General features: G+C 40.0%; 1 protein-coding gene across 2 annotated transcripts in view; it reads right to left on the bottom strand.

Moving 5' to 3' along the window:
• The window catches only part of pcsk5b (proprotein convertase subtilisin/kexin type 5b), a 55,267-nt gene that overhangs the window by 2,329 nt on the left and 26,959 nt on the right, over positions 1-25,979 (bottom strand). For both annotated transcript variants that reach the window (XM_056376445.1, XM_056376446.1), the window contains exons 9-20: positions 25,091-25,191; positions 20,082-20,185; positions 18,750-18,867; positions 13,351-13,539; positions 12,550-12,686; positions 11,787-11,918; positions 11,342-11,444; positions 8,454-8,647; positions 6,078-6,162; positions 2,924-3,027; positions 2,698-2,836; positions 1,419-1,534 (exon numbers count right to left, since the gene is read on the bottom strand). In XM_056376445.1, the coding sequence (XP_056232420.1) occupies positions 1,419-1,534; positions 2,698-2,836; positions 2,924-3,027; positions 6,078-6,162; positions 8,454-8,647; positions 11,342-11,444; positions 11,787-11,918; positions 12,550-12,686; positions 13,351-13,539; positions 18,750-18,867; positions 20,082-20,185; positions 25,091-25,191 (1,522 nt within the window). The remainder of the gene's footprint in view (positions 1-1,418; positions 1,535-2,697; positions 2,837-2,923; positions 3,028-6,077; positions 6,163-8,453; positions 8,648-11,341; positions 11,445-11,786; positions 11,919-12,549; positions 12,687-13,350; positions 13,540-18,749; positions 18,868-20,081; positions 20,186-25,090; positions 25,192-25,979) is intronic.

The raw sequence follows: 25,979 nt of genomic DNA, 5'->3' as shown, positions 1-25,979 counted from the left end.
ACAGGAAGAGTTTTTTTTTTGATCCAATCACAGACGATGTTCATCGAGGTGGAAAATGATTGTAGTCCGGTGGAGTGATTGGATCCGTGTCAGGAGAGAGGGAAAACAGATTTGGGAGAAAAAACAGAGAGAGAGAGAAAACAAACGTCACACAATTAGAAAAATTAAGATTTTTTTGAAATTCACTTGTGTGTGTCATTTTGCATCACAGAAAACAAAGTGGACCACCAGTCTGTAAAACCTGTAAGCCAATTCTTTCATTTATCAACAGCAATCAAATCTACTGGTCACTTTTGAGCTGCCAATCAAATTTTCACCAATACTGAACCAGTTAGGAAGGTTGGAAACAGACTGAGTGTGCACTTTGAATGAAGTGTTCATCAACAGAAAGGTCACACAGTAAAGACCTTTTTCTCTTCAGAGCTTTATCTCATCACAAGCTGAGAGACATTTCAGCCACAGGTTCATTTTAACTAGAAGGTCATGGCAAGAGCAGCAAATCACAGGCAAAGTCTCATAATCAGATCTTCACCTCTGCCAGTTAGTGAAAAAAGGAATATTTACATGGAAAGATCCATAAGCCAAACATGCACAAATTGGAAAAGACTAGACTACAAAGCACAGAAAAGACAAAATGGTGAGAGCAAGCAAAGACACAAGAGAAATCAGAAGATTACTGTAGAGGAGCAAATGATATGGAACACTCGAAAAATAAGAAAAGGGATTAGGAGGGAATAGATGTTCAAGAGACTTTTCAACCTATGCAGTGTGCAGTGAAAACCAGGAAAAGGGTGATTTATGTGTGAGTGTGTAATCCCAATGAGTTTTTATATTAGTAATATGCAGAAGATGAATGAATGCTTTAGATAAAGAACACAAAAGGCAAAAGCAAGGACAGACCGCCTTCCTGCTTTGAAGTTACGACAGAGCTCTTTGAACAGTTCTATTCAAGAAGTTAGTACAAAGCTCAAAATATAAAAAAGAATGCCACATTTGGAAACTTAGCTTTTACTTAATAAAGCAGTTTTGCATTCATTTTATACCCTGTGGCATATAACACAATTTAATTTAAATGGAGATGCAAAATAGGCTCAGACTCACGGAGGGTTGAGATGTAAATCTGCACCTCTGAGGCTTTTGGTACTTTGATTAGCCGGGATTGTTTAGACTACAATTTGTGGACTTTTGCCTTTAACATTTTGAAAAATACTGATGTGAATCTAATTAAGTATATCGTTTTTTTTCTTGCTGTAACTCTATCCAATTAAGTGCTCTAGGGAGTCCAAGTCTTTACAGAAAGTTCACTGCAGACCTTACTAGTATGCATTATGACAATACATTCCCTCTGAGATGCAATGCAACAAGTATAAAATAAACACATCGAGACCATCTTGTAGATAAGATAGCTGACAACTCACCATCTTTGCAGATGGTGCTGACCACACAGGCTCCTGCCTCCAGATTGTAACCACTGACACAGCTGCTGCAGTTCCTTTCACCAGGCCCCAAGCACTCGTAGCAGCTATGGTCACACCTGTCGATGGTTGTATGAAGAATTAGATACTACAGCGCTGAACTGTGCTCACATATCATCATTGAAAACTGTTTTTAAGGATAATTCAGCTATCTTTTACTGGCAAAGCTTCATTGCTTTGGCTTGTTTAGTGTGTGTTGGTGAGCAGCGATCAAAAAATAAACTGGAAGTTTTCAAGTGAAGTAAGAGAGTAAATTTCGAACACAGTTGTTATCACAAGAAAAACAAGATAATAAATATCTGAAATAATCCTTTTGGAGCAAAAGACCCAAATTAGGCAACAAGAAAACACAGTTATCACTATTACCATGCTGTTAGTGAAAATGAGCCAAAACATTTATTGGAAATGATCTGATGTCTGTATCTGAGCTCGGGGAGGAGCTGACAGAGAATGAAGCAATCAAGTAAAGTAAAGGGTCGAGTGAGCAATAAAAAATTCAAGGTGGGAGAGAAAAATAGCAGAGAGGCAAGTCAAACACAAGGGCCGATAAGAAAAACAACCAAGATGTCTGACTCTGCGGAGGAGTTTGACTGTGGGTGTGATAGGAAGCAAATCAAACTGTGATCAAACGTAGGAATATGAGTATGATTACATGTTCTTTCCCTTCCATTTCTCCTAATGCAGGTTCACATTAGTGAAGAGTGAAGCAAAAGAACTGCTAACAGTTTTAGGATAGAAAACAATGACTTCACAAAAGGGCAGTTCTGAATGAAGTTCTAGTTAAAATGTTCACAAATTTATCAAAGTTGATATAGGTTCATGTTCTTATAGTAGACTTTTAATGGCAGCAAAATCCACCATTGTAGGTTTTTTGCGTACATTTCCCCTTATTGTCTCCTTGACAGATTGTAATATTTTTGACCATTCATTGGAGTCCCAGTTTGTGTTTAATAGAAGATGTCGGTGTCTGAATCATTTGCTGGCTAGTTTCTCAGAATGTTAAATGAGAAACCAGACAACTGGGAAATGCAAAGACTGTGCACTGCAGAGAGAATAAGTAGTGATAGGAAAGAATAAACCGAGGTTAAAGTAGAAAAAAAAAATGGAAATTTGCTCTTGACTTGCTTAAGTTCAAGATTTCTTTATTCATCTCTATGGACTGGAGATCTACAGGTTTTTCACTGTGGTGGAGAGGTGTTGGCAGGTGTACTGACTGACTCACTTCTTACAGGACCTCTGCACCTGCCCGTTGTCTGAGGTCTGCTCTGACAAGTAGTACCCAGTGCTGCAGGTTGACACACACCGCCAGTCCTCAAGTAAGTAGCCCTCTGCGCACTTAGTGCAGGCCTCTATACCTGTGCCTGAAAAACACATCAACACGCACTTCAGGGATGTTGTTAGGGCATTTAAAAATCAGATGATAAACAAAAAAATGTTCTACTTCCTACCTGCACAAGTGGCACAGGCCCGATGGCACGGCTCGCAAGTCCTTCTGTGGCCGTTGTAGTAAGTCCCTGCGTCACAGGTCATCTGACACTTGTTTCCTTGAAGACTGGAAAGAGAAAGATAAAAAGATGCATATTCATAACATCACAGTAATTGCGAAAATACTAAAAAAAGTAAAAAAACAGATGTCCTTTAATTAGCAACATGAAGCCAGACAGTTTAAGAAAAGAGCACAAGCACTCCACATCAGTTTTGGCTGTTACAAGGCAGCTGCTAGTGAACAATTTTCAAATATTTAGGAAAGATGAAAAAAAAACATTGCACAGGACATTGAGTGGGTGTACACATTAACGGTTGACCTTTAGTTCATATTCTGACAGATACAGGAATTTGAAGTCAACCAGATTCAAGTGAAATCAAAAGGGAATTTGTTGTGTTGACCAAAATATACAACTGATTATGGAAGCTCCAGATGTTGGGAGTAGTGGTCATTTAAGTAAGAAGTAGGTTTAGAGGTTATACAGTCAGTTCTGCAAAGTCACAGTGAGGACAGGTTGGTGAGCTTGCTGCACTGAGCTGAAAAACAGCTGGTCTGTGTTAGCTAACGTTTCCCAGAAACGATCTTGCCTGGTCCTCTCTTCCTCCTCAGCTTCTAAACGACCGTGAATGGTGAACTGAATGGGAAGGGAGAGCTGTGTGCAAATGTGTGTGCATGTGTGTACGTGTGTGAGCATGCGCCTTGCTGTGGTCTCACTGGCGTTCAGAGGAAATTATGGCTTACAAGTGTCCCCACCTCCACCTCTGGCTACACTGATCACTAGGTTCAAGACCACAATATGTTTTAAACACTTCACAAGTGTTTCCTTCATGACCTATCAGGAATTCAAGCACTTTGAAACGCCCTATCCGTTGTCAGGTCAAGTGTAGTTTGGGCGGTTTAAAGAGGCTGCTGTGGAAGTGGCCAGAAAATGAACTGGAACATGTCTGCATGGATAACTAAATGGTTTAGATCAGAGGTTCTTCAAAGTAAGGATCACAGCCCAAAATGGGCAACAGCTCCACTTCTTGTGGCTCCGCATGACACGAGTAAATGTGGGCTTTAATAAGCCTGGGTCACAGGGTGAAACTCAGTTTACTCAATTCGGGTCCCAAGTGGAAAGCAGTTGGGAGGCCCTGGTTTCATTGGTTCATGCTGCGAATCCAAACCACAATTTAACATAATGTGCTGGTCTACATTAGCAACACTGTAGTCCTGCAGCGTTCAAGTGTTTTGTTTTTTTTTTAATCATCAAACCACAACGATGATATTCAAGTAAAACTGATACAAAAAGATGCAACTGACTGTAATATTAAACCTGCTGCAGTATATTAAATGTTATGGGGCTTTTCCAAGCACAAAGTCACATGTTTAACTAATTGCTAACAATTTTTAAAATAAGAATAATGTTATATGAAGCGAAGTGTTCAGTCTTCTCAACCAGAAGACACATGGCTAGAACCATCACTGTAAACCCATGTTGTGCAGATGAGCACTAGTCAAATTCACTGAACTTAATTTCAAATTGTAAAATTCTAGTCCAAGTTTTAGTCATTTCTTCCGGAGCACAATAAAATGTAAAAATGTGCATGAAATTATTCACACTACATCTGGTACAAGTCTGAAAAAAATATTGTCTTGGATAAAAATATTTCACTCTTTCAAGCCCACTGTCATAGTGAAGGGTGAGGTGTTGGCGCTTTCTGACAATCTTTCCTCAAAGGCACTCACAGTGCTCCACTTGTTTGCAGAGACAAAAAGTGACATTGAATTGTGTAAAACATGAAAAAAGAGAGCTTGAGAGACTTTCAACTCCTGCTTACTTTCTCACCTCCACACACCTGGCCAATTTCCTGTGTGAAGTGGCTGTGAATGTCACACTGTCAGCTTCGCAAAGTTATAAAATTGCTGGAACAGCAACCTCCATTTCTAATGTCAGATAGGTGTGGGGAGAGTGGTTTTCAGACACTGAACAACCATCTTGCAAGCACTAAGCAGACTGACACTTTTAGAGGTCAAGTGATTAAATATTTGAAAATTGGGCCACCATACAACGCTGATGTAAAATAGTGTTCAGGCAAATCCTTCAGACCGTTTCTGTGGCAGTTAAAAGGATATGCAGAGTGATTTTAATGTGTTTGCAGTTCTTCTACCAATAGCATTACTGTGGTAACAAGACTGGGTTGAAACCTATATGTGGCTGGACCGCATGTGGTCAATGTGCGAAATGGAGGACATGAAAACTGTTGTGCAACCGCTGTAAACAACTGATGTTATTGCGTACTATTTGCATTCTGTCTAGTGTCAGTCAGTTTCAGCCTTTTATCTGTTTGCTTCTCCACTACTCCCTGTGCTCAAATATACAGTATTTTAAAATAACCGAATTCCCTATGAAGCTGATGTCATTTACATGTTTTTCTGTTTCTGTTGTTAGACAACAGAACAAGTATGAACTAGTGACTGAAATGCAGTCCATTTAGACTACATGTGTGCTGTGATTTTGGCTTTATTTAATTGTAAAATGATCATTCAGAGAGAAATTTAGGAACAACAGAATATTTTTCTCATTTTGTCCCTTATGACACAGCTGCCGTCTAGGTAACAAACTGCTGCCCTGCCACTCTGACACTCACTGAACAGAGTAAACACATAGAGACACGTGTCTCCCATTTGCAGGATGTTAGTGAAGACTCTCTTCTAAGGAAAGTGGCTAATGTTTGTCCAAAACGCCACTAGATTTGATTTGAATTTTAAAAAGTCAATAAAATGGTCTGAAAAGTCTCTAAATCTAGAGACAAATGCAATAACTTGGCAACACTGCAGGGTTTAATCCCCCCCTCAACAGAAACAGTTTGTGCCAATTCACTTTGAAAGAGGAAAGGCCAATAGGAAAACTCCAACACTCGGTTACACCCAATGGTGTAACTGCATGACTCACGTGGCATTCACTTGACCAAAGGTGTAACTTGATCACTCAAATCTATCACTCAGTCACAGACATTCACATTTAAACACACTGCAAGTTATTAAGTGGATAGTCACACTAAGACACTAAAATCAGCAATGATCAGTAATCAGTGACTCCGGTTAGGCTTTGATTAGAGTGACTTCCAGTTTACCTCATCCCAGGTTTACATTCTGTGCAGAGATTGGAGGTGTTGCACTTCTTACAGTTCTCTGGACATCTCCTGCAAATGTTGGAATCTGGAAGACAGAGGGTGAGCCAGTCATACACAGTGGCTAATAGGAACCAGAAGTCTGGTTGCATTTGAAATGAAGAAAGGGAGCAGAGGAAGAAGACAATGATGAAGAGGGGGAGAAAGGGTAAAGTGAACGAGAGAGACCAGTGAGAAAAGTGGAGGAGGAAAGGAAAGAGAATAAGTAGAATAAGGGGCAGATGAACAAAACATGAGGACAAAAGGCAGGGGAAAGAGATGGCAAGAGAGGAGGGGGGAAGAACGGAAATGTCAAAAGGCTAGAGCTGTGGGGATGAAAAAGAAGATTGTAGTGTTGGTGAGGGAGGATAGGAATGTAGATGAATATTTCAAAAGGCAGACTAAAGGCAATGACACGCTTTGACACAATGCACATGGACACTTCTACCTTCAGCAGCAATGAGGATTGCCAAAAAGATGCGCAAATAACATGTTTTATTATTCAGGGGATACCAGTAGACTATTTAAGAGTACGACTATTAATCAAAACTGTTATTTCTACATTTCCAAAAATAATTGCGAATGTATGACACAACCTTTGGTTTTGTTTGGAAAGCCATATGGTCAGAGCTAAGAGGAGGAGACTGAGTGGGTGAGGGTTGGTTAGATTTACAGGAATCTGAAAAGCATTAAAGGGTGGATGCAGGATATGGACAGGTCACAGACAGCTGGATAGAAAATGCACTTTTACTTTTGCCTCCTAGGCTTTACTTTATTATTTCAGCTGTAATCTGAAAGTCAGAATTAGTGCTGAAATAATATAGTTGATTGACCAGTTAGTCGATCAACAGAAAATGTATCGCCAGTAATGATGATCTTTTATTTGCAAGTCATTTACCAAGTAGAAATACTAAACATTTGTTGGTTTCAGCTTCTCAATGTGAAGATCTGCTGCTTTTTGCCACTTTATATCATAGTATGTTGAATATCTTTGGATTTTAGCCTGTTGGTTGCACAAAACAGACAATCTGAAGAGTGAGGTCTCCACTTTTGGCTCTGGGAAATTGAGATGGGCATTTTTGTCATTTTCTGACATTTTCTACACTGAACTATAAATCAGTTAATCAAAGAAATCACAGGGATTAATCAATAAGGAAATTTACCATTAGTTGAAATCCTGGCCGAAATGTCAGAAACCATCTAGACACTGTGCTTACATGTGTCACACACACTAACGCTTTGACACAACAGTAAAAATTTAACACTTTAAGTCAGATGATATCACATATAACACAGATGCATGTCTATGTGTTGATGAAGGCAGGAATTCACCTCAACTTGCTGTCAGACTGACAAAGACAAAATAGACTCTAGATAGCTCATTTAACACAACACGATACACAGCAGTGCCAACATTTCAAAGGAAAAAAGTATCCACTACATCTTGGCCTGCTGAAATGTTATGATTGAACTTGGATCAGATCACATCAGATCTGCTGCCAGAGACTCTCAGAGCTGCCAGGACTCACACTGTCTTGGCTGCAAACCAATATATAGATATAATTATAAGATATACATAGTTCCAGTCTCTCATTCCTGGTTGACTTTCATCCAGGCTGGCATACATATTTAACATAAGACAGAGCAGTAAATACACACATTTACTAGTCTATACATTAACACCACTGAAACCGCTCTGTTTACTTCAAACCAGTGGTCGACACGGAGAAAACAAGGTGACTAATCGTAAAAATGATCCAAAGACAATCCTCCTGCAGATCTGTTTTCTTTCACGTTTTATTCCACTTAAATCAGATGAAAGAAAAAATCTGCTTACTAGTAGACTTTTCTGTTCTGTTTGGTTCAGCAAGTGCAAAAAGAAAAATAAACAAATGGCTAGACGTTACTAGTGAACTGAAGCACTTCTGTTGATTGTTGTGATTTTGTTTGTGATGCAGGTGACAAAGAGCAGTGACTTTGTCCTACTTATAGATTATCTTCACCACTGGGAACAATACATTTCACTATACTCTGATCTTAAGGACTTCAGACCTTGATCTGATCAATGGACAGCATTTTTGGCTGCAGTGTTCTGAGAACAGTTATGTTTAGTTGAGTTTGTTGTTTGTTAAATTGTTAAAAGAAAACAGATGCAAAGGAGAAAACACTATTGAAGTCAGAAAAAGCTTATAAGAACCCCAAGCTGAGATCAAGGAACAATGAAAGAAAAGAGATAGTATGGAAACAAATTCTTGACTGTACGGTGTGCTATCATCTGTGCACTCATAGTTAGAAGTGTGTGTACATCAAAGAGCCATTTTAGCCAGCAGTGAAACCTACCATAGTCGAGGTAGAAGCCGTCGGCACAGTTGGCAACACACGTGTTGGAACCTTCATTGAGGTGGAAACCAGTCCTGCATGAGGTGCACTGGTCGCTACGGCTACCAACACAGGTTTCACACAGTGAGGAGCACTTCTTGCAACGCTTCCTATCATCACGGAAAAATCCACTGGGGCACTCCGACACACACATCCTGCAGAGAGAGTTGATTGAAGGGAGAGAAAGGAGAGATGTGGGGTAAAAGAGAGTGTCACAAAAGGCCAAAGTGGAACACAAAGAAGGGACCATTTGTATTTCTCACTCTCACTGCAGTCCAATGCAAATCAACCTCATTGTTCCATAATTAACAACCTCTATCACACAATGTCAACAGGCTGAAAATGTAAAACATATGTCTGACAAAAAACATATGCCTCTTCTAGGACTATTGTGAACTAATATATTATGTGCGTATTATAAGCTTGAGTAAAATATAGTTTTATAGAACTGAAGCATTTTCATAATTACCCATTGTTACACATTAACTTATTTTTCATGGATCAATAGCACATAATGATTTGGGAACAGGTACAGAGTGTGTGTGTGTGTCTGGGTGCTATATGGTGAACAGGTGTAACATCTGTTGGATAACTTCACAGGCCTCCATCACCCCCACCATTTCACCCTGAGGCTCCCTTCCTACGGTGAAAAGGATCTCCAAAATCCTCAGGAGCACAAAATACACACGTAGACACTCCTTAAGCCTTATTCACACACCTCAGTTTTCTGCCAAGAAACACATATGGCACGTGTGAAACACATAATCCACGTGTGCAGTACACACTGCCATCCGTTTGTCCTTCAACTTCCATACCATTTCTATGCTATGCTGAAATTATCATTTAAAGAATAAAGATTGTAAAAACAATACATTAAGGACACCACTAAAAAAACAGCGTTTTCCTGGCCATGCTTTCAGCATTTTTTGAGTCCTTGAAATGGTATAGACATGAAATTGTGATAAAAGCAATTTAAAGCAAAAAAGTCTCCTTTTTTTTTTTTCAATGTGTCTATTTTTGTATTGATTATATTTCTGGTGGAGGAGAAAAGGTGAGCACATCTCAAGGTGTGCGATCAGGGTTGTAGTTGCAATCGGGGACAAATGTGGTCATGTACTCAGAACTTTCTTTCTGAGAACATGGGCACATGAGTTGCTGTTTACATTATATAATTTAAAGTTACATTGAGTGGATAGAGTGTCAGAATGTGATTGTTGATTGTAAATTTTACAACTTAACCGGTGTTAAATTGGACAATTTTTAGGACAAGAACAATCTAGAGACACAAACTTAATTGAGTATAACAATTAAACAATTCTTCCCACAAAAGTTTAATCCTAGTGAAGTAGGAATGCAAAGAAGAGCAAAAGTTCGAAAGACCCACTCACCTCTTCAGTCTACACCATCAAACACATATGTAGGGATGTAATTATCTGAACATTAAACACCACCACCCCTCCTCGTCTTTCCTCCCACTGCTCCCCCACTCGTCATTCATCAATTGCTCCCTGTGGTGGCAGAAAAGGGCAGCGCACCTCTAAAGTGGGCTAATGATAAGGCAGCACCTAAGCTTGCACATTCTGATGCACCTGCATTGGTTTGCCTTTTATTAGTGCAGAGACCCGCTGACACAAAGGCAATTACAACAGACTTTGATCCTAATGGGATCCTAAGGGCACACACAAATGTGCACACATGCACAAATTCACAGTCTCTCTCTCTCTCTCTCTCTCTCTCTCACGCACACACACTTATACACACAATTAACAGGAGGGTGGGACAGACTCAACATATTATGACCAACAGGAAACAGCATCTCTGTTATCAGACTGACAAGGTGAAATGAATAAGGTCACCCCTTGCACTGTTTCTTCACCTTATTCACTTTATAAGCTCAACAAATGACAGGAATGAGCAGTGACCTGTGACCTCACAGAATTCCACACTAAGCAGAGCAGTTCTAGTTTTAACACTGATGGGACACCGTTTTACAAGGCTTTAAAATACATGTCTGGTGAATTCATCCAAATAAATACCTTAGTCAAATCTCTTCCTTATATTTTTCAGTTTCAATTCAGAAAGTAGCCAGTTACAGTGACTTCTTTGTTGTGTTCATAGAGCAAATAACATGGACAGTAAATTCCTGCTGGTGTGCCGATTATTAAATTCATTCATGCAAACCCGGCTCTTACACAAATGTTTCTTTGAAGCATGTAAACACAATTGAAACTTTGCCTTGAGCTGCTTAAATCCAGTCAATCCGGTGGGCTGGTACACATTAACATTCACTTTAACTTTGTAAAACTTTCTGATTAAGACCCCCTCAGCTAGTATTGATCCCTCTCTTCATTTGACTCTCTCTAGACTCCCAGAGGACTCCACACACTCAAAACAATCAGATGTTGTTCCAAGAACATACAATCCAGACGTATCTTCTATCTGTGGCATTCTAGCTCAAATGCACCTTTTAAATTAAAAGAAAAAAAAGAAATAAATTGGCACTGGTGGAGTCCACATAGCAAGCTGATATGTACATCTTCTTATGTACTTTGAGCCTCTGTTCACCATTACTCTAAAGTGAGAAACATTAGTTTAATTTAAATTAATTTTCATTATAACACCAAATTATATATAGACAATATATATATGATATTTATCAGTTGTTTGGCTCTGAGTCTTTGTTTTTTTTAACAATCCCCAGCATAAAAACAAGGAAAACCTAGAAGTTGATGTTATCAGGCCAAATTTTGTCTTTTTACATCTGTGGTTTTGAATAAGATACGTGTAAAAGAAAGTAAACAATTCAAAAACAATATCAATATGTAAAAAAAAAAAAAAAGCAGTCTGACCTGGTGTTGTTCTTGAACTTGAGGAAGTAGTGGAGGCAGTTAATGCAGTGATGGGGTCCTGGGCCCTCACAGCCATTCTCGTTGCATTCAGAGTCACAGGGGCCTGGGGACACAAACAGAATTTAACACTTTAGTGGTAAAGCAAAAAAGAATATATTTCAGTAAGTATTTCAGTATAACAGCTTCACCAAATCAACTGACTTAATGGAAGCGATCATTTTCATGTATTACACTCTCTGATAGGACCATATGGTATAATACTATATACAATAATACTAATATTATATACCAATACAATAAATACTAATACAACAATATAATGTGCTTCAGTCACAGTGCAGTAAAAAATAACCTGTTATAAAAATTATGTTACTTTGCAACACATGACAACATAGCTACTGCTGTGGCTAACGTGTCTGTGTACAACTCCGGATTTATCACTTACCGATGTACTCCTCTGTGAACTCCTCATCAGTGGGCGCCTGCGTGTCTGTGGAGCGAGGCCTATCATTGCGCAGAGATGAGTATGGGTGCACAGAGGTGCCATACAGCACCAGCGACCACTCCTTCAGCTTGCCTGAGGAAACAGAAGTACTGTAAGAGTCATCCTACAGACACAGCAACATTTAAATCTATCCTGGTGGCGAGCAGATGAGTATCCTTTGCTGTTAATTTGATTTGTATATTTGGTATGTAGCTGATCAGTTCATGTTGGACAGGTTTTATTTTTGTTTAGTTCAGTGGTGATATTTTTATTTGGAACAGCAGTTCAACCTGACTGATAACCATCTTTCACCACTTGAGCACAATAGCAGAGAAAGCAAGAACTCAGTCTACATTTTTCGGGTCAATATTTTCAGGTATTTTCAGTTACCACATCCCAGTACATGAAACTTCTAATAATACCCATTACAACTCGGCAAAGGTTCCCAGGGACTGCAGTGATTGACATAACAGCTTTTTAGAAACTGCTACTCTCCATTTGAGACTTTATTATGTTGTTAAATTAGTGGGTCATTCAGCAGTTAAGTTCACTGCCTCCAAGAGCAACATGTGTGTGTGCTCCTGTCGGTCCTGCACTCAATCCACATAAAACGTTGGTCTCTTCTACTTCTACTGCCTGTGTAAATTACACTGAATTTAAAAAATAAAAATGGCAATTTTTTAAATTAAAGAGTCAATTGAAGAAATTGTCATCACTGTCATACCAGGTACTTTCTGGCTGCGGAGTTGAGAAGGTGAGTCATAGATCTCTAGGACCCAGTCGCCTGCTGCCTTCTCTCCCCAGCAGTGGGTGGTCATAAACTCCCAGTTCTTAAAACCCTCCATGGAGTGATCAAACAACCTGCATATCAGGAATATACACACATGTACACACACACACAGACACACAGAAATCACACAATGATATCAGATGAGGAAACAACTCAAGTATTGCAAATGCTAGAACAAACAATCTCAACCACTCAACCAAGTACAGTCACAGCCTCTAATGAAGTGTGGCCAAACATTGTAGAGGGCTGTGGTTTACTTGAGGTGAATGTGGCCAAGGTACATACAGTGTTTACACTATATTCAGTATCCAATCCCCTGGAGGTTTTCCAGATTTTTTCAGCACAAATTACAGTTATTGTTGTTAACAAAGCAATCATAGACAAGTGAATCCATATTTTAGATAATAATGCTAATTTATTTAAATGTAATACAGAAATATCTCATTTACCTAAGAATTTAACCTCACAACTCACAGGTTTCTCAATTAAGAAGTATCTCACCACTAGTTTGAAGCCACTGCAAATGAGCTTTCCAATTACTTTACTTCTACTTTACTAAACTGTTCTCAGCTCTTTGCTTAGAGATTAATTTCCTAAAATTATCAATAAAACATACCCTGACATGAGTTACAGACAATATGAAAATACACAATTTAAAAAATAAATCAGTTTTATAATCTAGTGATGTGATAGGACATTGCAGATAACCGTTGGCAACATCTATAAATCTTTCACCTGTTGGCGAGCAGCTGAGACTTGGTCCCTGAGGGTGAGGTCAGGTTGATTGACAGGTCTCCACGGCGAGGGTGTGTGATTGTAATACGTACGACCACATGCTCCAGGTAGATCACATGGTGGTTGGGGTTGTCAGTGCATCCTGTCGCCTTGTACACCGACCGGACCACATGCTCTGGACGGATGGTTCTAGAGGACAGAATAGAAACCAATGAACAGGTAGTCGTTAGTAAAAATACTAAAGCAGAACCTAACCACAGTTTATAATTGATGGGAGGATATTGATAAGTTGATGCATCAGTTAAAAGATAATATTAATCACATTTAAGTTTATGAACCACACAGGGAAAATTTACCACCAAGCCCAAAGTGTCTTTTCCATTAACACACACCAATTCCTTTAAGACCATCAGTTGACTAATGGAAAGAGCAAAGTCCACTCACAATCAGCTCGACTGACAAAAACTGGGAAATTGACCTGGAAAATCTAATTTACGGATATTGTGCCATAATTAAAGAGATTTGCTGGGAGTACATTTTGTTGCAATTAAAATGACATTATGTACAACAAAATGTACCACTAACATAGAAGCAAACAAAAATAGGATATCAAATTTTAGCCAATCCGGTTAAAATCCTATTACATAGATAAGATACATATACACAAAAAAGTGGTTCCTGATTACCATAAGTAAATATACCAGCCTTTAAAATTGAGATATCCTTCTTCTTTGCAAATTTGGTACACAAATTTCATAGTGAACTTGTACATTGTAGACTGCTCTAATTGGAAAGAGTTCACATCTTTCCGTTGTGAAGAAAATGTTGATTGCACAATGAAATGGCTATGGAATAATGATTTAAATTAGTTCCCTATTGTTAGTCACTATGCAATTCCCTCTGGCATCGGGCACAGAACTTTGCAGAAAAATAAAGGCTTGATTTATGGCACAGAGGAAGTGCATCTGCAATTGCATGACCAAAACAGGAAGAGGAGTGCTTTTGTTGACTGGAGTAACTGGGGAAACTCTACCTGGAGCCTTGTTGTCGAAGGAGGCAAAGAAGGCGAAGACAGCGAGTGATAGGACGCAAGGCAAAACAAGAGCGACCCCCAGATGGTTATTCACTCAATGGAGAGAGCCATAGTCAGACTGGGACAGAAATTCAGCCCAGGACTTATCCTTTGGGACCAGGGAGAAGGCCAGTAAAGAGACAGGGCTGGTCCACCAGCCCACTGAGATATGTCCCGCTAGTGCCACAGGCAAGTCCGACTATGGAGAGAGCTCCAAACTGACATTCAGTTCACCTTATTTCTACTAGATCAGCAGGTAACAAAACATGCCTACGTATTCATACAACTGGGTGTTTTATTCTGCCTTTATCATAGCACTGAGATCGGAGTTTCAAGCTCAAATTGGGATTTTTAGGGTTGTTTCTTTCTTTGGACAGCAGTCAGGCTGATAGCAGTTAATCATCGTACTAATGCTAATGCTAGCAGCCAGACACAAATGATTCATTGTCTGTTTGATAATTAAAACAAAGAACATGTTTTCTGGCGATGGCCTTTCTAAAACAAGCAGTGGCACCAACATTAATACCATTTGGAAAACGTTGGAAAAGTTGTCTATTGCCACTTTAATTAAAACTGTCCGTCAGCTTCACAGCACAGGATTTAACTGTTGAATGTCACTCTGTGTGCCTTCAGCCATAATGCACCTTCAGTCGGTTTGCTCTTTCGGGACATGAGGCTGGGGACTGTGGCTGTCTCTCTACACAGACATTCTGCCCCGTCTACTCTTGCCAAAAATGCTGTAAGTGGCTGAAATAACACTCAATATCAGGTTTCAATACACAGAGGCACCCATAAAAGCAATCACATGGACTTCTTTTGATTTAACCTAAACAAAAAACCAAAGACCATACAGTTCATATTAAGGTTTTCCATTTCTTGAACCTCAACCAGCCAAAGAAACAAAGAGGCATGAGCATGATAAGAAAGACAAAGAACATTATTTGCTCTGTCTGCTATGCACAACTCAGCAGCAGCAAGATAACCCAACAGCCAACGCAAACATCTAATGACCCCTTGAATAACATCTGTGGTATGATCTAATATAATAGCAATACAATACCAAAAAAAAAAGTAAAAACATAGACAGGTCCAGTGGAGGGGACAATGAATACCATCTTGCCAGAGTGAGGCTTTGGAGAAAAAGAGTCATATGTTGCTCTTGCATAGCAGTTGGACATGGAGCAGCTGAGCCAACTCAACACATTAACTCACTGGATTACATGCAGAGTTTATTCACTGGAAACTAAAACAGAGCTGGTGAATTATACTTGCTGGCAAAATAACACATAAAATGCTCACAACAATTAATTTTTTGCAGGGTGGAGAGGTGAAAGATAAATAATGCCAGAGACTTGTGCAGTTTGATCCTGTATTGGAAACCTTTTTATTAGATTCCCTGTTGTCAGGGTTATAATCACGGTGATGACATTTTTAGGAACTTCGTGATACAACACAGAAGTTCATCATCCCCAAGACAATTATCGGCTGGCAGACAATCTTTTCTTGGAACATATTCCTCACACTTGGCTCAAAGATTAATTGAGACAAAGAGTAACCGCATGGCTTATTTGATTAATAAAGTGTTCTCTTTTGCCGTACAGACCATGTAAGTGCCTGTCGAGACCCAAAAAGTTTTTCAATTACAGTCATAAATACTGGCTTTAAGCATTAAGCTGATTACTTTTAGCATGAATGAATCTGAAATCACAAGCAAGTGACTGTGTTGACAGTGGGTTAATCCCATTGATTATTAATTACTGCTATAAATACAATTTGTTTGTGAAAGACCAAAATTGGCCATCAAGATGTAACTGATGATTTTCATTGAGAAATGTTGCTTAAATTAGTAACACTGGTGAACTAAACTTATCAGTCTGATATCAATCAGATCAGTGAATCAGTATGAGACGAATAGTTGTTTGTTATTGAAAGCAGTGTTATGAATTGTTTTCCAGAATGACGGCAGGTAAACAATCCAATTTCTCAATTTGTCCTTTGACTCGATCTCTGATCATTTACATAATAGAAGGCTGACCAGTCAGCTCATGAGAGAATAATAGTCAATATAAACATTTCCCATTAATTTACATTAAAACCAATGAAAGTGAAAAAAATCCACAAGAAAATTGCATGAGATCGAGAAGAGTTGATGGAATGAATAACAAAGAGAAAACACTGATTGTCTCTTTCGTGAGCAGTCGATGACTGTTTGGAAAGCGGACAGCAGTAATGGCTGGGGAGTCTATGGTTGATATCACAGCTCAGGCTTCTCTATGACACAACACAGATAACTGAACCATACGCATGGGACGGAGCCGAGCAGATGCACAGCTGATTACCACCAGCCTGATTGCACACAGATCAGGCAGTTTTCCTGGTGTGTGCTCCAAGTGGAGTGAGGCGAGCGATTTCAGACAGACATTACCGAACGCAGCAGAGGGGCCAGCCAGAGGGTGTGTGGGAACACTGCAGTGAGGTGACGGCTGCACTTATGTAGCAAGTTACAGTAGAAGTACAAAACACACGCCCATGGCCATGTACCAACAGAGGAGAACAGACGCATATAGGCCTGCTTCCAAAACGCATTCAGACAATCTATGTAAACCCCCCCATTATTGCAGGCACTGTCATGATGCAAGTAAGCACAGACACAATTATATGAATACTCTACTAAGTGGTTAGTTTAGGGAAAAATGTTTCAGACGTTTTGGGGCGGTCTGAAAATACGGTGTTACAAATAAAACTTTCATTACTTTTTTGCTTTTGTCCCAAAAACAAAGCAAAACCTTTTGTTTGCTGGCGATTGCCTACTTTTACTTCTTTGCAAGCCTGTCTTTTGGCTGGATAGAGGAAGGGTAAATTTTCTTTATGAACGAGGCTTAAGCTCCCAGTCACTAGACAAATGTGCGACTGACCATTCCACAAATCTCTAAGGCTACTCATAAACACACCAGACATGGAAAAAGGAGGTTAAAATGACAGGGTTGTTTTTATTTCGCTCACGCAACAACATTGGGAATCTCTCCATAATCCAGCACACATTACATGAGTATGGAGGCCTGAGCACGACTGCCCCTGACACAAGCTTGACTTTACATAAGCCTCATATGGACTGACTTGTGCACTGGAGCAGAACAGACAGAATGACACTGATAATGCTGCAGTCGCTGGACACCAAGCCTTCGACTGAAAGCAAAACCAGTTGAGGGCCTGAGTTTAGCCAGCCAGCCTAACACAGAACAGTGCTCAGGCTTCCAGCTGCATCAAGAATAACAAGCTGTGAAGCCCTGGCTCTCTCTCTCTGTGTGTGTGTGTGTGTGTGTGTGTGTGTGTGTGTGTGTGTGTGTGTGTGTGTGTGTGTGTGTGTGTGTGTGTGTATGTGTATGTGTGTGTGTGTGTATGTGTATGTGTGTATGTGTGTGTGTGTGTGTGTGTGTGTGTGTGTGTGTGTGTGTGTGTGTGTGTGTGTGTGTGTGTGTGTGTGTGTGTGTGTGTGTGTGTGTGCATGTAGTAAAGGTCTTATGTGAGAACCACCCTGCCAGAACTAATGCTTGGCCCCTATCAAGGTACAGCTTGCACAACCGCACTCTCAAACACATGCCGCTGCATAAAACACCAGGGAGAGAAAAAAATGAGAAAGAAAAGAAAGACAGTACAACTGAGAGAGAGAAGAGCAGACTGAAACAGAAAGAGGGGGTAGAGGTTGTAAGGCGCACAAAAACTACCATATTCCTTCTGTATTCATAATGCAACACAACCACATTTTGTCACATTTGTTGAATTCAAAGCTGACTCAGTTATCTTGCATTTCACTTTAAACTTGGACTATATATGAACACTAGACAGTATCATCCATTAATACAATAAATGGAAATGTTTACACTCTGGCATATATTTAAGACAACAGAGGTCTTCCAACTTGGCAGCAACAGTTTGCTGAACGCTATTTCCCCATGCACAAAGTGAGAACAGTGAAGAAATAGTTTGCAAGACCTCATCATTCATCATCAGGTCTGACCTCTCCAATGTGGGCAAATCACTGCAGCCAGGTTCCAAAATGATATGGAAAGCTGTTTCACAGGATTGGAGATTACAGCAGCAATTCAGCAAGTAAATATGGGTGTAATATCCTTGTGTCCACTACTGAGTGTTTTGAGGTGAATGTGATACATATATTCTGGTTTCTGGTGTGGGTCTGGTCACTTGGAAGGGTAGGTCATCAGCAATTAAAATTCAATAATTGTTATTTATGAGCTGGCACATCAGGATATGGTGTGTGTGTGTGTGTGTGTGTGTGTGTGTGTGTGTGTGTGTGTGTGTGTGTTACCTGATCTGTCGGTCTGCACTTTCCACACAGACGTGCTGAGTGGGGACTTGCCTCCATCGCTCTGCCTCCTTCACCATCGCCTCTGCATCCATCAAACCAAAGCCGTACAAGTGGCTGACTGTAGGAAACAGTGAAAAGTTGCAGATGAACAGACCAGTCCTTCACTGAGTCTATAGTGTTTCATACCGTTAATAGAAAAAAAAGGAATGTAAATAGTTCAAGCTCCTGAATAAGATTTTGTTTGTTTGTTTGTTCTGTGTTGTTTTGAAATCCTGCAACCACAAATATATATAAAAAGGGGGTCAGATTAAGAATCAGAGACAAGAGCTCTGAACATCCATGAAGGCATCTAGTACTGTACAGTTTTTTAGATTCCTGTCTAGGTTATTTTGAAGTCAAAATGTGTCTAAAATTTTGCATTCTGTAAGGCAGTTGTATAAAAATGTAAAGATAAAGTTTGGAAGCCTCTCAGTTTATGGGTAGAGCTAATCTAATATGAATTCCTTCCATACTTCTCACACCCCCCACCCCCCACCCCCCTTCCCAGTCCTGTTTCTCTTTAGTTCCTCTTTGAAAAAACAGACACTTGGAAACTCTCCAGGCACACTGGGCCTGCAGCCTGGCTGACCCTTAGTTCTCACTCTCTTGGTTTCTTTCCCTCATACACACATGCACACATACACACACGCAGGTATGCATACACACTTAAACACGCACTCACAACATTACAAAACAGCAACCACCACATGGACCCTGACAGATGGCAGCTGGCGGCGCAGTAGTTTAGCAAGAAGGAAAATTTTTTTGGATGCTGCTCAGCTCCCGTCTTCTGATTGGAGAAAACAGATCCAGGAATCAAACACTGATTTCTCTGTGACTGTTTTGTATATTGTATTTTTCTTTCAAACACACTGTATTCCTGCATAAATAGGAAATGCAACTGTTGCTTAACTGAGGTGTGCTGATGCTGTGGACCCACAGCAGCATCTAGATTGTGGCCCAGCATTTAAACTGGTCTGAAGATGTCACAAAGATTTAGCTTTTCTTTTATTGCTTGGTACAGTTACTACCAGATTCACCAATTACCAAAACACAACTCAGAGATATTTTTTTATTGATATATTTTTAAGCCAATCGGGTACCTTGTGTTTGTTTATTTGATTGCTTTTATGGTGTATTGAAAAGAAGATGTACAGATTTATAGCAGTGAAAAAAAATCTCATCAACTCTGATCAGAATAAGACTTTTTTTTTAAGTGATTATCAGTTGTACAATTCAACTGATACCGTCTCTGCATGTATGTCTATCATGTGTGTGTGCTTGTGTTTGTACCATTGTAACCAGCAGCATTGGTCTTCCAGTCAGGGGCGCTGAGATGTCCAGCTCTGGAGGTCTTTACAATGATGTGCTGTACATCTCTCCATGTTAGAAGAGGACTAGCAGAAGCAAACACACACAAACACATTTATTTATTCATTGCAGTTTAAAAAATAGTAGGGAGACATAACTGAGCACAAAGTAAATAAGTGACCATAAAAACCATAACTTTGTTATTGGCGTAATTGTGGGATAGGGGGAGAATAGGTGGATGAAAGGTAAACATAAAAAGGTTGGGATAGAAGAGGGAGGAGGTAGAAAAACAAATCATGAGGAGCAAGAAAGAGGATGAAATGTAAAACAATGTAAAGAAAACATAGTAATATACAGTAGGTGGAAGATTACTGAGAGAGAAAATTACAGAGAGGCATAAATGGAAAGCGTAGATGCCCGTTCATCTGTCCCTGGTTTCTCAGATCTCACGTGAGATCCATTATGAGATGGCAGCCATGTGCCTCGACTCCTTTGATGTCCAAACGCTACATTAAAGGGAAAAACCAGGAAGAAGTGGGTCACCAAGTTTCCTGGGATTCCCTTCCATCTCATATGCTGGCCAGATGCTCTGTTCCCTCCCCTCATGTCACTCCCTCGCCATCTGAGACCGCCACAATCCAGTACTACTCTGTATCATGCAACCTAAAACTAACATTTAAGGTTTGCAGCCCAACATTCAGACTTTAAAATTTAGGAAGATAAACAGGTATGGTGTGAGAGGAAGCATCAGGCAGCAAAATGAGTCTGACCTGAACACTCTGTGCCTTTGCCTGTTGAGCTGCTGGCATGAGAGCAGGTTTCTTTCAGAGCTTCCCGTGATCTCTGTTAAACCAAGAACGCACTAGAGGACGTTTAAAATGCTGAGCGTTATCAGAATCACACATTTAGCCACAGAGTTCAACAGATTACAGTCAAAAGCCACATTCTTATATGCACTTTATACTACAGACAAGATGAAAAAATCCAATACATACAGAGTTGCCAGAACATTCACAGAATAGGCTACTGTTCTATATTATTTGTTTTATCGTCTTTAATTTAAAGCACATTGAGTTTACTTGTGTGTAAGAAAAAATACCTTTCCCTCTCCCTTGATGCCACATTTCAGTTGTAAATGGTGAGAACAAAACTCAACAATCTAGACATAAAAATATCAAGAACAGTCATGCCAACGTGGGATTGTTTCAAATGGGAGAGATCAAAGTGTGGACGCTGAGGATCACTGCCATAGATAGATATTTGAAGCCAGCAATATGTTGTTGACCTTCCCTATTTGTCACAACCCAGTGCAAGTTCATGGGCATGTAGTGAAATCAGAATCATAGTTGGTATTTTAATCTTGCAGAGTATTCCTGGTAAAAGTAAAGGTACAACATTTCAGCTTATACTGAAGGCCGGGCATCACTCTCTCGTAGTAGTAAGAAGTTGGAAAAGAGCTGAACTCTTCACGCTGTCCATCATTCCTTAATCAAATTGACTTAATGGACTGTTTAGCCAAACTTTTTGCAATTATCAGAGTTATATTCTAGGAAAACTGTGATCATGATTAGACAAAAATGGGAAATTTATAGATGGGAATATTTCATATATTTATAGTAAACCCTGCTTGTGTTGAACCCAAAATACCACATCCCCATGATGCCCACAATACAACTGTAGCTAAAGACATTGCTGTTACACATGCTTCACTGATGCCCTCACTGAGCCCACATTTCTTAAATCCAGTTGAAAAAAATACTCTGATAGTATAACTATATAAGGATGGTAGCACAGAAAAGAGCTATGAAAAGTCAGAATAATTAAATCTTCAGATCAATATTAATAGGCTTAGCTTTCACTCTGTAATTATGGTTCCATAAATGTTTTATGGTCATTAATTAAAAGTGACTTTGGCATCGTTATCTAGGCCATGACAGCCTTCCCATAAACAAGCCAATACTAATTAATGGAGTAGCTCACATACTGGGGAAAACCAGCAGCGAATCAGAGTGTCTAATATAGGTTTCTCAGTGTTTCTCTCAAGTGTAATTATGGATGAAACCACACAAGTAATCTTTAGGGAGAAAGCCAAGAGGGAAGTGAATGATGGAGATGAAGACACAAAAGTATAACATTTCAGTCTCTCAATTTCACCTAGGTTCAGTCCACTGATGGAAAAATATCCACACGATAATCAGAATTTTTCACGCTAAAATGTGTCACACTAGCATAAATTTCAAATCAGATGAATGGAGAAGAAATTAAGTCTTCTTTTCACCCATCTGTCCCTGCTTTGGTCTCTTAAAGCCTCCCAGTAGATGAGGTTTGTAAGGTAGGTTATCCTTGGTAATTTCTTGCTTATCCCTCCTAATTTCCTCACTGAAGTCTCCAGTCTCCATGTTCACTCACTTTTCCATTTCCTCACTTCCAAGGACAAAGGGAGAGGGGAAAGAAATACAAGTTTGTGAAGCTCTAAAATGTTGCTCCTTGCCGTGCTAGACTCTAGCTCATAAAGAGATAAATCATGGGCTGACTTAAAACATCTTAAACTTGGCAAAATCTACAGAGAACAGAGCATGGCGCGCTTTTCTGTAGTAACATGTTCCAATCCACTCTCATATCAAGGGAAAAGACCTCACAAGTTTAGTGAAGTCTAGCGTAATGGCATCTTGACATGTTTATCACAGAAAGTTTGCTCGCTTTCATTCACCAGATAAGAGTAGATACGATCGGCACTGCACAGTTTGTCTAAATTGTTTCCCTGTCCCTCTTTGATCCTGCCCTCTCTTCATCTGCGTGTGCCTGCATGCAAGTTTATCCATGTGAGAAACTGAATGAACGGATAGAAAGAAATAAAGATCGTTTTCCTTGGAGGAGGGAAAAAAAGACCATCGTGACAGTGGTGGAGGCAGAACAAGCACGACAGAGAGGAAGTGAGAGCCAGCAGAAGAGAAGAAAGCAGGCAGGCAGGCAAGAAGCAGTGTGTGATAATCTTGTTGAGGAAACAGGCTTATGTGCCCAGCACTGCCTGGAAACCGAGAATATTTTCTACTGGGAGGATTTGGATTGGATTATCCAGGTTAAATGAAGTGACCTCAGCTAACTGAGCTGCTCAACATGTGATGATGAGGTAAAGCCCAATTCAGAGTCTCTGCACCTCCACTGCACTGTTTCCAATTCATTAATTTATCACAAATTAAGCACCTCAACAGGTATCAAAGAAGAGCGTGCAGGAATCTGCTGTGCCTTACACAAAAAGCAACCAGGACATATATAAGGCATGAGGGCTATAGAGGATACTGAAACCAACTGAAAAAGCTTGCTTTTAGTATCTGTCTGTCTTACTTTCCTCTTCTTGTCGTCATATTGGCACTCAGTCCTTTCTACTAGAAATGTTTGACATGAAAGCATCTGGCCCAGAAAAGTCTGTGTGTAGTTCTGCTTGTTGCAGAGATCTTAAAAGATCAAGTAAAGCCACAGTCCTGCACTTATTCTGCTACTGATGGCATCCTGAAACTGAGAGCTAAATGGTTTATGCATTTAAAAGCAGCAAAGGGGCACGAAACTGGGAATCATCATACAACAATATCCCAGTACTTTGTCCACTATAACAATGATATTTAGAAATATGTTTTCAAACAATTATCTGCCACACTTTGTGTGTGCCTCGTTTTCTCTGAAAATATAGTACTCATTCATATTCTACATCTACTTACTACATTATGAAGAGCCTTCAGTTTTGTAGACAGCTGAGATGGAACACTGTGTACCAAAGTGCATTAAACATCCTTTTCTCAGCACACACAGCAACATGAACACATGTGATCATTCAAATTTAAAATAGCCATAAATGGGCAGAAGGCTGAGCTGCCACAAAGCAGAAGAGCTCAGAGTTCAAATGTCTGCAGTAAAGCAGAGAAATACTCTTGCATGAGGATCCCAAGACAACATGATTGTGATATTTGTGCCAGTGTATTCATAATGGATCACAAGGGACTGGCTCACAATATATTGTGATGTCAAATTAGTTGGCACAATCCCAGGCAAGACAGACTACAGTTATATACACGCTGCAGCTATACATGGTTGTGACTTCTCAGTGGAGAGTTTAATCCTGTTAAACTTCGAGCACAGGTCACCATTGAAGGAGAGTGATGGCAATCCATATCCAGGCAAGTACCTGAAAAGCACAGGCCCCGACTATCAAAGTGGAAAGCCCCTATACTTAATCTTATCGTTTACAGAAAGTAGGACTCGGCATAGTGCTTCTCTACTCCAAAATGTGCCCAACACATATATGTGGTAACTCTCTGACATTTCTCAGTGCAGGAAATCAAAATGTCCACTGTTAATGTTGCACTGGGATCAAGAATAACAGGTAAATATCAACAGCTGATAACTCCTTTGAATGAGCTTTCCAGCTTCACCACTTGCACCCACACATCGCTATGAACACACTCAAACCTGCTTTACACAGACCTTTAGAACAAGGCATCTCTGCTACCTGTCTAACCTAATTGCTTGTAGGTGCTGATACACTGAAGTGAATGGAAGCAGGTGTGTAATGTATTATACTAAGATGATGTGCCTTAATCATTATGTTCTCTAAGCCACCGTGCAGAAGTAGATTTACTCTACACTTGTATCGCTCCAGCTGAGGTTGATCTGTGAGCATGTGTCTTGCGGTAGTGTCTATGTGCTGTATAGTCCAGCTGCCCTGTATGTCAGTCATACGCTGAAACCTGATGTACCTCTGTACATCATCAACGTGTCTCTGCACACAAACCTGGGATGAGATTAACTGATTAAAACAAAGAGCCTTTTCAAGTAGTTAAATGCATCTCTACCGCTAACTTGACAATGATGCATTTGTGAGAAAAAGCTTCACGTGTTCCCCTTATAGATCAATGAAGCCAGAGGACAAGACGGCATTAGAAGGTAAGCAAGGGGTAAAGGGATGAAGTGAAGGGATGAGGTTAAATGGATCTTACTTTGCCTCCAGGGCCAGAGCAATAATGGCAGCAGCCATAGGAGCCGATGCCGATGTCCCTGTGTGACTGTCTGTACACCGATGTCTCAGGTCTGTTGTGATCTGCAGATAGAGGAAAAGGGGAGAAAGTCACATGGGGACAAAAGAGAGATAAAGAGGAAGTAATAAAGAAAGAAATAAGTAGTAAGAGAAAAGAGGCAGGTAAGAAACAGGAGAGGAAGGAGGAGTCAAAGTCACAGATGAGAGGGGAGAAATTTCATAAATAAGAAAGCCATAAACAAATATATGCAGGAGAAGAACAGAGGGGTGTTACAGAGGTGGAGGGAGAGAATGAGCAGAACAAATAGTGACGATGATGGCAGGAGGAGAGAGAGAAAGAGAAACAGACAGACAAAGAGAGATTGAAGTCATGAGGATCAGGAGGATTTAGACACACCTGAAACTCACATTCCAGCTTTGATACACTGCCTCGCTAGAGATAACACACACAGACACTCACACACAAGTGCACAAATCTCCGGTTTCCCCAAGAGTTGTTTCCGCAAGGAATCAATGCACAAGGAGAAACAAAGGACAAAGAGTAAGAAGCAATAAGAGGTAATAAAAGGTGTTTTTAAAGAGCTGTATCTTTGCTTTGATTGTGTGGACTTTAGTCAGCCAACTAGTCAAACAGCTTGACAGTCAGTCAGCCAACAGAAGCTTAGCTAAGTTCCAGTCTGAGCCCTCATCAAAGGACCTTTCCAGGACTAAAGAGTTTGAGGGACTATCTGAAGACAGACAGACAGACAGACACACACAGACACACACAGACACACACACACACACACACACACACGAAATGGTTTAGTAAGAAGTGAAAGTAGTCCAATAGTATTAGAGTAGACAGGACA

This window comes from Seriola aureovittata, chromosome 5 (genome assembly GCF_021018895.1).
Source record: "Seriola aureovittata isolate HTS-2021-v1 ecotype China chromosome 5, ASM2101889v1, whole genome shotgun sequence".
NCBI classification, from domain to species: domain Eukaryota; kingdom Metazoa; phylum Chordata; class Actinopteri; order Carangiformes; family Carangidae; genus Seriola; species Seriola aureovittata.
Note: the sequence above shows the minus strand (reverse complement) of the source record. Positions and strands in the feature narration are given on the sequence as shown.